Consider the following 12,500-nt stretch of genomic DNA (forward strand, 5'->3'; position numbering starts at 1 on the left):
TTACCACTTGACTGGGCCACATCAGCATTCTAGTGGCCACATCAGCATTCTAGGGGCCACATCAGCATTCTAGGGGCCACATCAGCATTCTAGAGCTCACATCAGCATTCTAGGTGCCACATCAGCATTCTAGGGGCCACATCAGCATTCTAGAGGTCACATCAGCATTCTAGGGGCCACATCAGCATTCTAGAGCTCACATCCGCATTCTAGAGCTCACATCAGCATTCTAGAGGTCACATCAGCATTCTAGGGGCCACATCAGCATTCTAGAGCTCACATCAGCATTCTAGGTGCCACATCAGCATTCTAGGGGCCACATCAGCATTCTAGGTGCCACATCAGCATTCTAGGGGCCACATCAGCATTCTAGAGGTCACATCAGCATTCTAGGTGCCACATCAGCATTCTAGGGGCCACATCAGCATTCTAGGGGCCACATCAGCATTCTAGGGGCCACATCAGCATTCTAGGGGTCACATCAGCATTCTAGGGGTCACATCAGCATTCTAGGGGCCACATCAGCATTCTAGGGGTCACATCAGCATTCTAGGGGCCACATCAGCATTCTAGGGGTCACATCAGCATTCTAGGGGTCACATCAGCATTCTAGGGGTCACATCAGCATTCTAGGGGCCACATCAGCATTCTAGGGGCCACATCAGCATTCTAGGGGCCACATCAGCATTCTAGGGGCCACATCAGCATTCTAGGGGCCACATCAGCATTCTAGGGGTCACATCAGCATTCTAGGGGTCACATCAGCATTCTAGGGGTCACATCAGCATTCTAGGGGTCACATCAGCATTCTAGGGGCCACATCAGCATTCTAGGGGCCACATCAGCATTCTAGGGGCCACATCAGCATTTTAGGGGTCACATCAGCATTCTAGGGGCCACATCAGCATTCTAGGGGCCACATCTGCATTTTAGGGGCCACATCACCATTCTAGGGGCCACATCACCATTCTAGGGGTCACATCACCATTCTAGGGGTCACATCAGCGTTCTGATTATGCGTGCTCCCTCCTGGAGAATCCAGACCGGTACTTCTTACCGCTGGCCACTAGAGAGCAGAATTAAATTGATAAAACAAGTCAAGCTGTTATTTATTTGATTTGTTGTGTTCTCTGCAGGGAAATTTCCCCCTGTAAGATATTTGAAGGAAGAAAGCTATTACTGTCTAGAAATATACATCACATTTAACCTTTTTCATTGATACTTTGTGTGTGACTGCATTTTGCACTTTATAGGAAAAATGGCTATGCAGATACATTTGATTTGATTTGATTGATGGTTGTGAGTAACTACTTTGTTCCTGTTTTCTCCCAGGATGCACTCTCTTCTTCTACGAGACGGACGGAGGGTCGGGGATCGATCACAACAGCGTTCCTAAACATGCGGCGTGGGCTGAGAACAGTATCGTACAGTCCGTACCTGAACACCCCAAGAAGGACTTTGTCTTCTGCCTCAGCAACTCTCTAGGGGACGCATTTCTCTTCCAGGTAGGAGGAGCTCCACGTGTGTTTGTGTGTGTGTGTGTGTGTGTGTGTGTGTGTGTGTGTGTGTGTGTGTGTGTGTGTGTGTGTGTGTGTGTGTGTGTGTGTGTGTGTGTGTGTGTGTGTGTGTGTGTGTGTGTGTGTGTGTGTGTGTGTGTGTGTGTGTGTGTGTGTGTCTTAGATGTACAGTGTTCTAACCTTATTGGTCATTATTGTATTACCTGGCTATATTCCAAGCATGCTGTAGTGTGGAGTAAAGGTCTGCGTAACCCTTTCTCTAACCTCTGACCTCTGACCCCTGACCTCTAACCCCTTGTAGACCTGCAGTCAGACGGAGCTGGAGAACTGGATCACGGCCATCCACTCGGCGTGCGCGGCGGCCGTTGCCAGGCAGCATCACCGGGAGGACACGGTGCGTCTGTTGAAGGCGGAGATTAAGAAGCTGGAGCAGAAGATCGACATGGACGAGAAGATGAAGAAGATGGGAGACATGCAGCTCAGTACTGTGACCGATACCAAGAAGAGGAAGACCATACTGAACCAGGTGTGTGAGAGTGTGAACTCAGTTACCGATACCAAGAAGAGAAAGACCATACTGAACCAGGTGTGTGAGAGTGTGAGAGTGTGAGCTCAGTTACCGATACCAAGAAGAGGAAGACTACTGGACCAGGTGTGTGAGAGTGTGAGCTCAGTTACCGATACCAAGAAGAGGAAGACCATACTGAACCAGGTGTGTGAGAGTGTGAGCTCAGTTACTGGTACCAAGAAGAGAAAGACTACTGGACCAGGTGTGTGAGAGTGTGAGCTCAGTTACCGATACCAAGAAGAGGAAGACCATACTGAACCAGGTGTGTGAGAGTGTGAGCTCAGTTACTGATACCAAGAAGAGAAAGACCATACTGAACCAGGTGTGTGAGAGTGTGAGAGTGTGAGCTCAGTTACTGATACCAAGAAGAGGAAGACCATACTGAACCAGGTGTGTGAGAGTGTGAGCTCAGTTACTGATACCAAGAAGAGAAAGACCATACTGAACCAGGTGTGTGAGAGTGTGAGAGTGTGAGCTCAGTTACCGATACCAAGAAGAGGAAGACTACTGGACCAGGTGTGTGAGAGTGTGAGCTCAGTTACCGATACCAAGAAGAGGAAGACCATACTGAACCAGGTGTGTGAGAGTGTGAGAGTGTGAGCTCAGTTACCGATACCAAGAAGAGGAAGACTACTGGACCAGGTGTGTGAGAGTGTGAGCTCAGTTACCGATACCAAGAAGAGGAAGACCATACTGAACCAGGTGTGTGAGAGTGTGAGAGTGTGAGCTCAGTTACCGATACCAAGAAGAGGAAGACTACTGGACCAGGTGTGTGAGAGTGTGAGCTCAGTTACCGATACCAAGAAGAGAAAGACCATACTGAACCAGGTGTGTGAGAGTGTGAGAGTGTGAGCTCAGTTACCGATACCAAGAAGAGGAAGACTACTGGACCAGGTGTGTGAGAGTGTGAGCTCAGTTACCGATACCAAGAAGAGAAAGACCATACTGGACCAGGTGTGTGAGAGTGTGAGCTCAGTTACCGATACCAAGAAGAGAAAGACCATACTGGACCAGGTGTGTGAGAGTGTGAGCTCAGTTACCGATACCAAGAAGAGAAAGACCATACTGGACCAGGTGTGTGAGAGTCTGAGCTCAGTTACCGATACCAAAAAGAGAAAGACTACTGGACCAGGTGTGTGAGAGGGAGGAGGGGATTGAAGGAGGGACAAGAAGATGGGAGAGAGGAGAGTAGATGATAAAGCTCGTCACTGACGCCAAGAAGAGACAGACCACTATGGATCATGTAATTAGGGGCCTAGACCCTGTTTGTAGAGACTGAGTCATGATGATACTAGATATGTGTTGTTATTCACGTTACTGTTTGTTGTGGGGCCATGGGACACTTGGCCCTGTTAGACCCTGACCTACTATTCTCTTAATGAATCCCAAAGTTCATATCGTCCTTAATGGGGTCTGTTAATGAAAGGCAGAGCAAATGTTCCTTTGTAGTGTGTCTGTGAGGTAGTCTCTGTTTGGCTGCCTGGTTGGCTGCCTGGATGGCTGGCTCACTGGTTGCTGACTTGCTGGTTGGTTGGCTGGATGGGTGCCTGACTGGTTGGGTGCCTGGCTGTTGGCTGGTTGGTTGGCTGGCTGTCTGCCTGCTTGGCTACCTGGTTGGCTGGATGACTGTTTGGCTGACTGGTTGCCTGGCTGTTGGGTGCCTGTTTGGATGCCTGCTTGACTGACTGTCTGCCTGGTTGGCATGGGCAGCTTTGGCAGCGTCTGGTTACACATTGTGCTGAGCTGAATAGAAGCAGGCCTTGCTTCTCAGAGAAACCTGTCTCTCCCAGGCTGCGTCTCAAACGGCATGTTATTCCCCATGTAGTGCCCATAGGGAATAGGGCGCGATTTGGGACTCAACCCCTCATATTGTACCAGCCCATATCAGCCAGAGGTCCTGTATTGTCCCCTCTTCTCTGGGCTAGTTGGCCCCTTCCCCCTGGCTGGCCCTTCCACCCTTCACCCTGGCTCTAGTCCCGCTCGCCCAACAACTAGTACAGGACTGTGACTGAGAGGAAGGGATGGAGTGAGGGAAGAGGGACTAGAGCCAGGGTGAGCTGTTATCAGGCTCCAGTGCCCTGGTAAACACCAGCCCATTAGAGCTAGGAGGGATGCAAACTCGTCACTTTTCGGCGATATGCACCGTTTTGATCTCAAAATAGATCATCCACGTGAATCGTGTAGCGCTGTAAAAAAGAAAGTGTGCAGGCGCAGAGTGTATCACCCATTGAGGTGTATCACCCATTGAGGTGTATCACCCATTGAGGTGTATCACCCATTGAGGTGTATCACCCATTGAGGTGTATCACCCATTGAGGTGTATCACCGCTGACTGATGTGTAGAACCGCTGACTGAGGTGTAGAACCGCTGACTGAGGTGTAGAACCGCTGACTGAGGTGTAGAACCGCTGACTGAGGTGTAGAACCGCTGACTGAGGTGTAGAACCGCTGACTGAGGTGTAGAACCGCTGACTGAGGTGTAGAACCGCTGACTGAGGTGTAGAACCGCTGACTGAGGTGTAGAACCGCTGACTGAGGTGTAGTAAGAACTGGAGACTGCTTCCAAGATGTCTGACCGTTGTTTTCAAGGTCATTTACTGACGTTCACCGTACGCCGATTAACAGACCGTCTAAATCCGGGTTGCACTGCGCCCAGCTGCCACAAGGAGTCGCTAGAGCGTGATGGGACAAGGACATCCCGGCCGGCCAAACCCTCCCCTTACCCGGACGATGCTGGGCCAATTGTGGGTCTCCTGGTCGCGGCCGGCTGCGACAGGGCCTGGACTCGAACCCGGATCTGTAGTGACACCGCTAGCACTGTGATGCAGTGCCTTAGACCCCTGCACCACTCGGGAGGCAGACAATTTAAAATTGTAAAGATATCACGGGGCCAACATTGATTTTGTTACAATGTTTGAGTCACTCCGATAGCATAAGAGCACGGCATAAGCCATGGAAAAATGTGTGGTATTGCAGGAAATTAGCTTTAAAACTTATATTTGTTCAAATCAAGTTTATTTATATAGCCCTTCGTACATCAGCTAATATCTCGAAGTGCTGTACAGAAACCCAGCCTAAAACCCCAAACAGCAAGCAATGCAGGTGTAGAAGCACGGTGGCTAGGAAAAACTCCCTAGAAAGGCCAAAACCTAGGAAGAAACCTAGAGAGGAACCAGGCTATGAGGGGTGGCCAGTCCTCTTCTGGCTGTGCCGGGTGGAGATTATAACAGAACTATGCCAAGATGTTCAAAATATTCATAAGTGACAAGCATGGTCAAATAATAATCATGAATAATTTTCAGTTGGCTTTTCATAGCCGATCATTAAGAGTTGAAAATAGCAGGTCTGGGACAGGTGGCGGTTCCATAACCGCAGGCAGAACAGTTGAAACTGGAATAGCAGCAAGGCCAGGTGGACTGGGGACAGCAAGGAGTCATCATGCCTGGTAGTCCTGACGTATGGTCCTAGGGCTCAGGTCCTCCGAGAGAGAGAAAGAAAGAGAGAATTAGAGAGAGCCAAGATTTTCAAAATGTTCATAAATGACAAGCATGGTCAAATAATAATCAGGAATAAATATCAGTTGGCTTTTCATAGCCGATCATTAAGAGTTGAAAACAGCAGGTCTGGGACAGGTAGGGGTTCCATAACCGCAGGCAGAACAGCTGAAACTGGAATAGCAGCAAGGCCAGGCGGACTGGGGACAGCAAGGAGTCATCATGCCCGGTTTGCCGTGACGTATGGTCCTAGGGCTCAGGTCCTCCGAGAGAGAGAAAGAAAGAGAGAAGGAGAGAGTTAGAGAGAGCCAAGATTTTCAAAATGTTCATAAATGACAAGCATGGTCAAATAATAATCAGGAATAAATATCAGTTGGCTTTTCATAGCCGATCATTAAGAGTTGAAAACAGCAGGTCTGGGACAGGTAGGGGTTCCATAACCGCAGGCAGAACAGCTGAAACTGGAATAGCAGCAAGGCCAGGCGGACTGGGGACAGCAAGGAGTCATCATGCCCGGTTTGCCGTGACGTATGGTCCTAGGGCTCAGGTTTTCCGAGAGAGAGAAAGAAAGAGAGAACGAGAGAATTAGAGAGAGCATACTTAAATTCACACAGGACACTGGATAAGATAGGAGAAGTACTCCAGGTATAACCAACTGACCCTAGCCCCCCGACACATAAACTACTGCAGCATAAATACTGGAGGCTGAGACAGGAGGGGTCAGGAGACACTGTGGCCCCATCAGAAGAAACCCCCGGACAGGGCCAAACAGGAAGGATATAACCCCACCCACTTTGCCAAAGCACAGCCCCCACACCACTAGAGGGATATCTTCAACCACCAATTTACAATCCTGAGACAAGGCCGAGTATAGCCCATAAAGATCTCCACCACAGCACAAACCAAGGGGGGGCGCCAACCCAGACAGGAAGATCACGTCAGTAACTCAACCCACTCAAGTGACGCACCCCTCCCAGGGACGGCATGAAAGAGCACCAGTAAGCCAGTGACTCAGCCCCTGTAATAGGGTTAGAGGCAGAGAATCCCAGTGGAGAGAGGGGAACCGGCCAGGCAGAGACAGCAAGGGCGGTTCGTTGCTCCAGAGCCTTTCCGTTCACCTTCACACTCCTGGGCCAGACTACACTCAATCATATGACCTACTGAAGAGATAAGTCTTCAGTAAAGACTTAAAGGTTGAGACCGAGTCTGCGTCTCTCACATGGGTAGCAGACCGTTCCATAAAAATGGAGATCTATAGGAGAAAGCCCTGCCTCCCGCTGTTTGCTTAGAAATTCTAGGGACAATTAGGAGGCCTGCGTCTTGTGACCGTAGCGTATGTGTAGGTATGTACGGCAGGACCAACTCGGAAAGATAGGTAGGAGCAAGCCCATGTAACGCTTTATAGGTTAACAGTAAAACCTTGAAATCAGCCCTTGCCTTAACAGGAAGCCAGTGTAGGGAAGCTAGCACTGGAGTAATATGATCAAATTTCTTGGTTCTAGTCAGGATTCTAGCAGCCGTATTTAGCACTAACTGAAGTTTATTTAGTGCTTTATCCGGTTAGCCGGAAAGTAGAGCATTGCAGTAGTCTAACCTAGAAGTAACAAATGCATGGATAAATTTTTCTGCATCATTTTTGGACAGAAAATTTCTGATTTTTGCAATGTTACGTAGATGGAAAAAAGCTGTCCTTGAAACAGTCTTGATATGTTCGTCAAAAGAGAGATCAGGGTCAAGAGTAACGCCGAGGTCCTTCACAGTTTTATTTGAGACGACTTTACAACCATCAAGATTAATTGTCAGATTTAACAGAAGATCTCTTTGTTACTTGGGACCTAGAACTAGCATCTCTGTTTTGTTCGAGTTTAAAAGTAGAAAGTTTGCAGCCATCCACTTCCTTATGTCTGAAACACAGGCTTCTAGCGAGGGCAATTTTGGGGCTTCACCATGTTTCATTGAAATGTACAGCTGTGTGTCATCCGCATAGCAGTGAAAGTTAACATTATGTTTTCGAATAACATCCCCAAGAGGTAAAATATATAGAGAAAACAATAGTGGTCCTAAAACGGAACCTTGTGGAACACCGAAATGTACAGTTGATTTGTCAGAGGACAAACCATTCACAGAGACAAACTGATATCTTTCCGACAGGTAAGATCTAAACCAGGCCAGAACTTGTCCGTGTAGACCAATTTGGGTTTCCAGTCTCTCCAAAAGAATGTGGTGATCGATGGTGTCAAAGGCAGCACTAAGGTCTAGTAGCACGAGGACAGATGCAGAGCCTCGGTCTGACGCCATTAAAAGGTCATTTACCACCTTCACAAGTGCAGTCTCAGTGCTATGATGGGGTCTAAAACCAGACTGAAGCATTTCGTATACATTGTTTGTCTTCAGGAAGGCAGTGAGTTGCTGCGCAACAGCTTTTTCTAAAATTTTTGAGAGGAATGGAAGATTCGATATAGGCCGATAGTTTTTTATATTTTCCGGGTCAAGGTTTGGCTTTTTCAAGAGAGGCTTTATTACTGCCACTTTTAGTGAGTTTGGTACACATCCGGTGGATAGAGAGCCGTTTATTATGTTCAACATAGGAGGGCCAAGCACAGGAAGCAGCTCTTTCAGTAGTTTAGTAGGAATAGGATCCAGTATGCAGCTTGAAGGTTTAGAGGCCATGATTATTTTCATCATTGTGTCAAGAGATATAGTACTAAAACACTTAAGTGTCTCTCCCGATCCCAGGCCCTGGCAGAGCTGTGCAGATCCAGGACAGCTAAGCCCTGGAGGAATATGCAGATTTAAAGAGGAGTCCGTAATTTGCTTTCTAATGATCATGATTTTTTCCTCAAAGAAGTTCATGAATTTATTACTGCTGAAGTGAAAGCCATCCTCTCTTGGGGAATGCTGCTTTTTAGTTAGCTTTGCAACAGTATCAAAAATAAATTTTGGATTGTTCTTATTTTCCTCAATTAAGTTGGAAAAGTAGGATGATCGAGCAGCAGTGAGGGCTCTTCGGTACTGCACGGTACTGTCTTTCCAAGCTAGTCGGAAGACTTCCAGTTTGGTGTGGCGCCATTTCCGTTCCAATTTTCTGGAAGCTTGCTTCAAAGCTCGGGTATTTTCTGTATACCAGGGAGCTAGTTTCTTATGACAAATGTTTTTCGTTTTTAGGGGTGCAACTGCATCTAGGGTATTGCGCAAGGTTAAATTGAGTTCCTCAGTTAGGTGGTTAACTGATTTTTGTCCTCTGACGTCCTTGGGTAGGCAGAAGGAGTCTGGAAGGGCGTCAAGGAATTTTTGTGTTGTCTGAGAATTTATAGCACGACTTTTGATGCTCCTTGGTTGGGGTCTGAGCAGATTATTTGTTGCGATTGCAAACGTAATAAAATGGTGGTCCGACAGTCCAGGATTATGAGGAAAAACATTAAGATCTACAACATTTATTCCATGGGACAAAACTAGGTCCAGAGTATGACTGTGGCAGTGAGTAGGTCCAGAGACATGTTGGACAAAACCCACTGAGTCGATGATGGCTCCGAAATACTTTTGGAGTGGGTCTGTGGACTTCTCCATATGAATATTAAAATCACCAAAAATTAAAATATGATCTGCTATGACTACAAGGTCTGATAGGAATTCAGGGAACTCAGAGAGGAACGCTGTATATGGCCCAGGAGGCCTATAAACAGTAGCTATAAAAAGTGATTGAGTAGGCTGCATAGATTTCATGACTAGAAGCTCAAAAGACGAAAACGTCATTTTTTTTTTTTGTAAATTGAAATTTGCTATCGTAAATGTTAGCAACACCTCCGCCTTTGCGGGATGCACGGGGGATATGGTCACTAGTGTAACCAGGAGGTGAGGCCTCATTTAACACAGTAAATTCATCAGGCTTAAGCCATGTTTCAGTCAGGCCAATCACATCAAGATTATGATCAGTGATTAGTTCATTGACTATAACTGCCTTTGAAGTGAGCGATCTAACATTAAGTAACCCTATTTTGAGATGTGAGGTATCACGATCTCTTTCAATAATGGCAGGAATGGAGGAGGTCTTTATCCTAGTGAGATTGCTAAGGCGAACACCGCCATGTTTAGTTTTGCCCAACCTAGGTCGAGGCACAGACACAGTCTCAATGGGGATGGCTGAGCTGACTACACTGACTGTGCTATTGGCAGACTCCACTAAGCTGGCAGGTTGGCTAACAGCCTGCTGCCTGGCCTGCACCCTATTTCATTGTGGAGCTAGAGGAGTTAGAGCCCTATCTATGTTAGTAGATAAGATGAGAGCACCCCTCCAGCTAGGATGGAGTCCGTCACTCCTCAGCAGGTCAGGCTTGGTCCTGTTTGTGGGTGAGTCCCAGAAAGAGGGCCAATTATCTACAAATTCTATCTTTTGGGAGGGGCAGAAAACAGTTTTCAACCAGCGACTGAGTTGTGAGACTCTGCTGTAGAGCTCGTCACTCCCCCTAACTGGGAGGGGGCCAGAGACAATTACTCAATGCCGACACATCTTTCTAGCTGATTTACAGGCTGAAGCTATGTTGTGCTTGGTGATCTCTGACTGTTTCATCCTAACATCGTTGGTGCCGACGTGGATAACAATATCTCTATACTCTCTACACTCACCAGTTTTAGCTTTAGCCAGCACCATCTTCAGATTAGCCTTAACGTCGGTAGCCCTGCCCCCTGGTAAACAGTGTATGATCGCTGGGTGATTCGTTTTAAGTCTAATACTGCGGGTAATGGAGTCGCCAATGACTAGGGTTTTCAATTTGTCAGAGCTAATGGTGGGAGCCTTCGGCGTCTCAGACCCCGTAACGGGAGGAGTAGAGACAAGAGAAGACTCGGCCTCAGACTCCGACTCGCTACTTAAGGGGAAAACCGGTTGAAAGTTTCTGTCGGCTGAATGAGCGACACCGGTTGAGCATTCCAACAGCATTTCCCTCCAGAAGCCATGAGAAAATTGTCCGGCTGCGGGGACAGTGCGGGGGGATTTATACTAACGTTACTATCTGTACTTACTGGTGGCACAGACGCTGTTTCTTCCTTTCCTACACTGAAATTACCCTTGCCTAACGATTGCGTCTGAAGCTGGGCTTGCAGCACAGCTATCCTCGCCTTAAGGCGATCATTCTCCTGTATATTATGAGTACAGCGAATGCAGTTAGAAGACATCATGTTAATGTTACTACTTAGCTTCGGCTGTTGAAGGTGCTGACGAACCATGTCCAGATAAAGCGTCCGGAGTGAAAAAGTTGAATGAGGGAAAAAAGTTGTGATGGAAAAACTAAAAATATAAACGGTAATTAAAAAGAAAAAAAAAACGTAAAGTTGTCAGCTAGCAAAGTAAAGCTAGCAAAGTAAAGTTGGCAACAAAACGCACAGCAACAAAACTGTTATCTCAGCCCCATCACAAAATACACAATATCAGTCTCTTGGTCCCAGCTGTACTGTCTCCTCCTCCTAGGTGGTAGCGGGGAGAACAGGCCGTGGCCCGGGTGGTTGAGGCCCGGGTGGTTGAGGCAGTGGCTGACCGCACCACACTCTGGAGAGCCCTGCGGTTGCGGATGGTGCAATCGCCATACCAGGCGGTGATGCAACCCGACAGAATGCTTTCAGATGGTGCATCTGTAGAAGTTTGTTAGGGGTCTTAGGGTCAAAGCCGACTTTCTTCAGCCTCCTGATATTGACGAGGCACTGTTGCACCTTCTTCGCCACACTGTCTATGTGAAGGGACCATTTCAGGTCCTCAGTGATGTACCCGCCGAGGAACTTGAATGCTTTTGACCCTCTCCACTCCGGCCCCGTCGATGTGGCTGGAGGCGTACTCTCTCTCTGCTGTCTCCTGTCGTCCACCGTCAGCTCTTTGGTTTTATTGACGTTGGGTGGGACACACGTGGCAGTGTAACCACTCTCAAATGAAAAAATAGACACAGCTATGGATGCGAAGACTGTCCATCCATGAGAAACATGGATGTACCAAACCCAGATTGCCCCTTTTTAACTGGGCTGTTGTGATTTATTTGTTGTTCTAGATCTTTCTGTGGGAGCAGAACTTGGAACAGTTTCACATGGGTCTGTTCCGGTTCCGCTGTTACCTGTCCAGTCTGCAAGGAGGGGAGCTGCCCAACCCCAAACGCCTGCTAGCCTTCGCTTCCAGACCCACCAAGCTGGCCATGGGACGCCTCGGAATCTTCTCTGTGTCGTCCTTTCATGCTCTGGTGAGTTGCGAGCACACACAAACTGACGCATGCACACACATTTCCTGTCAAACAAACTAGACAAAGTCGTTTTTTCTTCTTCTCTGAATTATGATCGTGATGATCCAACTCACCTGTTGCCTACTACCACTGACTGGGGAATTAACTAGGCAAGTCAGTTAAGAACAAATTCTTATTTTCAATGACGGCCTAGGAACAGTGGGTTAACTGCCTTGTTCCGGTGGCAGAACGACAGATTTGTACCTTGTCAGCTCGGGATTCAAACTGGCAACCTTTCGGTTACTAGTCCAAACGCTCTAACCACTAGACTACCCTGCCGCCCCTCCACTCTAACCACTAGGCTACCCTGCCGCCCCTCCACTCTAACCACTAGACTACCCTGCCGCCCCTCCACTCTAACCACTAGACTACCCTGCCGCCCCTCCACTCTAACCACTAGACTACCCTGCCGCCCCTCCACTCTAACCACTAGACTACCCTGCCACCCCTCCACTCTAACCACTAGGCTACGCTGCCACCCCTCCACTCTAACCACTAGGCTACGCTGCCACCCCTCCACTCTAACCACTAGGCTACGCTGCCACCCCTCCACTCTAACCACTAGGCTACGCTGCCACCCCTCCACTCTAACCACTAGGCTACCCTGCCACCCCTCCACTCTAACCACTAGGCTACGCTGCCACCCCTCCACTCTAACCACTAG

The 12,500-nt window shown here is 48.1% G+C and overlaps 1 protein-coding gene across 2 annotated transcripts in view; it reads left to right on the top strand.

Annotated features, from left to right (window-relative positions):
* LOC139549613 (rho guanine nucleotide exchange factor TIAM1-like) overlaps window positions 1-12,500 on the top strand; it is a 138,849-nt gene that overhangs the window by 45,477 nt on the left and 80,872 nt on the right. For both annotated transcript variants that reach the window (XM_071360271.1, XM_071360270.1), the window contains 3 exons: window positions 1,333-1,505; window positions 1,819-2,043; window positions 11,612-11,797. In XM_071360271.1, coding sequence (XP_071216372.1) covers window positions 1,333-1,505; window positions 1,819-2,043; window positions 11,612-11,797 — 584 coding nt within the window. The remainder of the gene's footprint in view (window positions 1-1,332; window positions 1,506-1,818; window positions 2,044-11,611; window positions 11,798-12,500) is intronic.

Source organism: Salvelinus alpinus, chromosome 22, assembly GCF_045679555.1.
Source record: "Salvelinus alpinus chromosome 22, SLU_Salpinus.1, whole genome shotgun sequence".
NCBI classification, from domain to species: domain Eukaryota; kingdom Metazoa; phylum Chordata; class Actinopteri; order Salmoniformes; family Salmonidae; genus Salvelinus; species Salvelinus alpinus.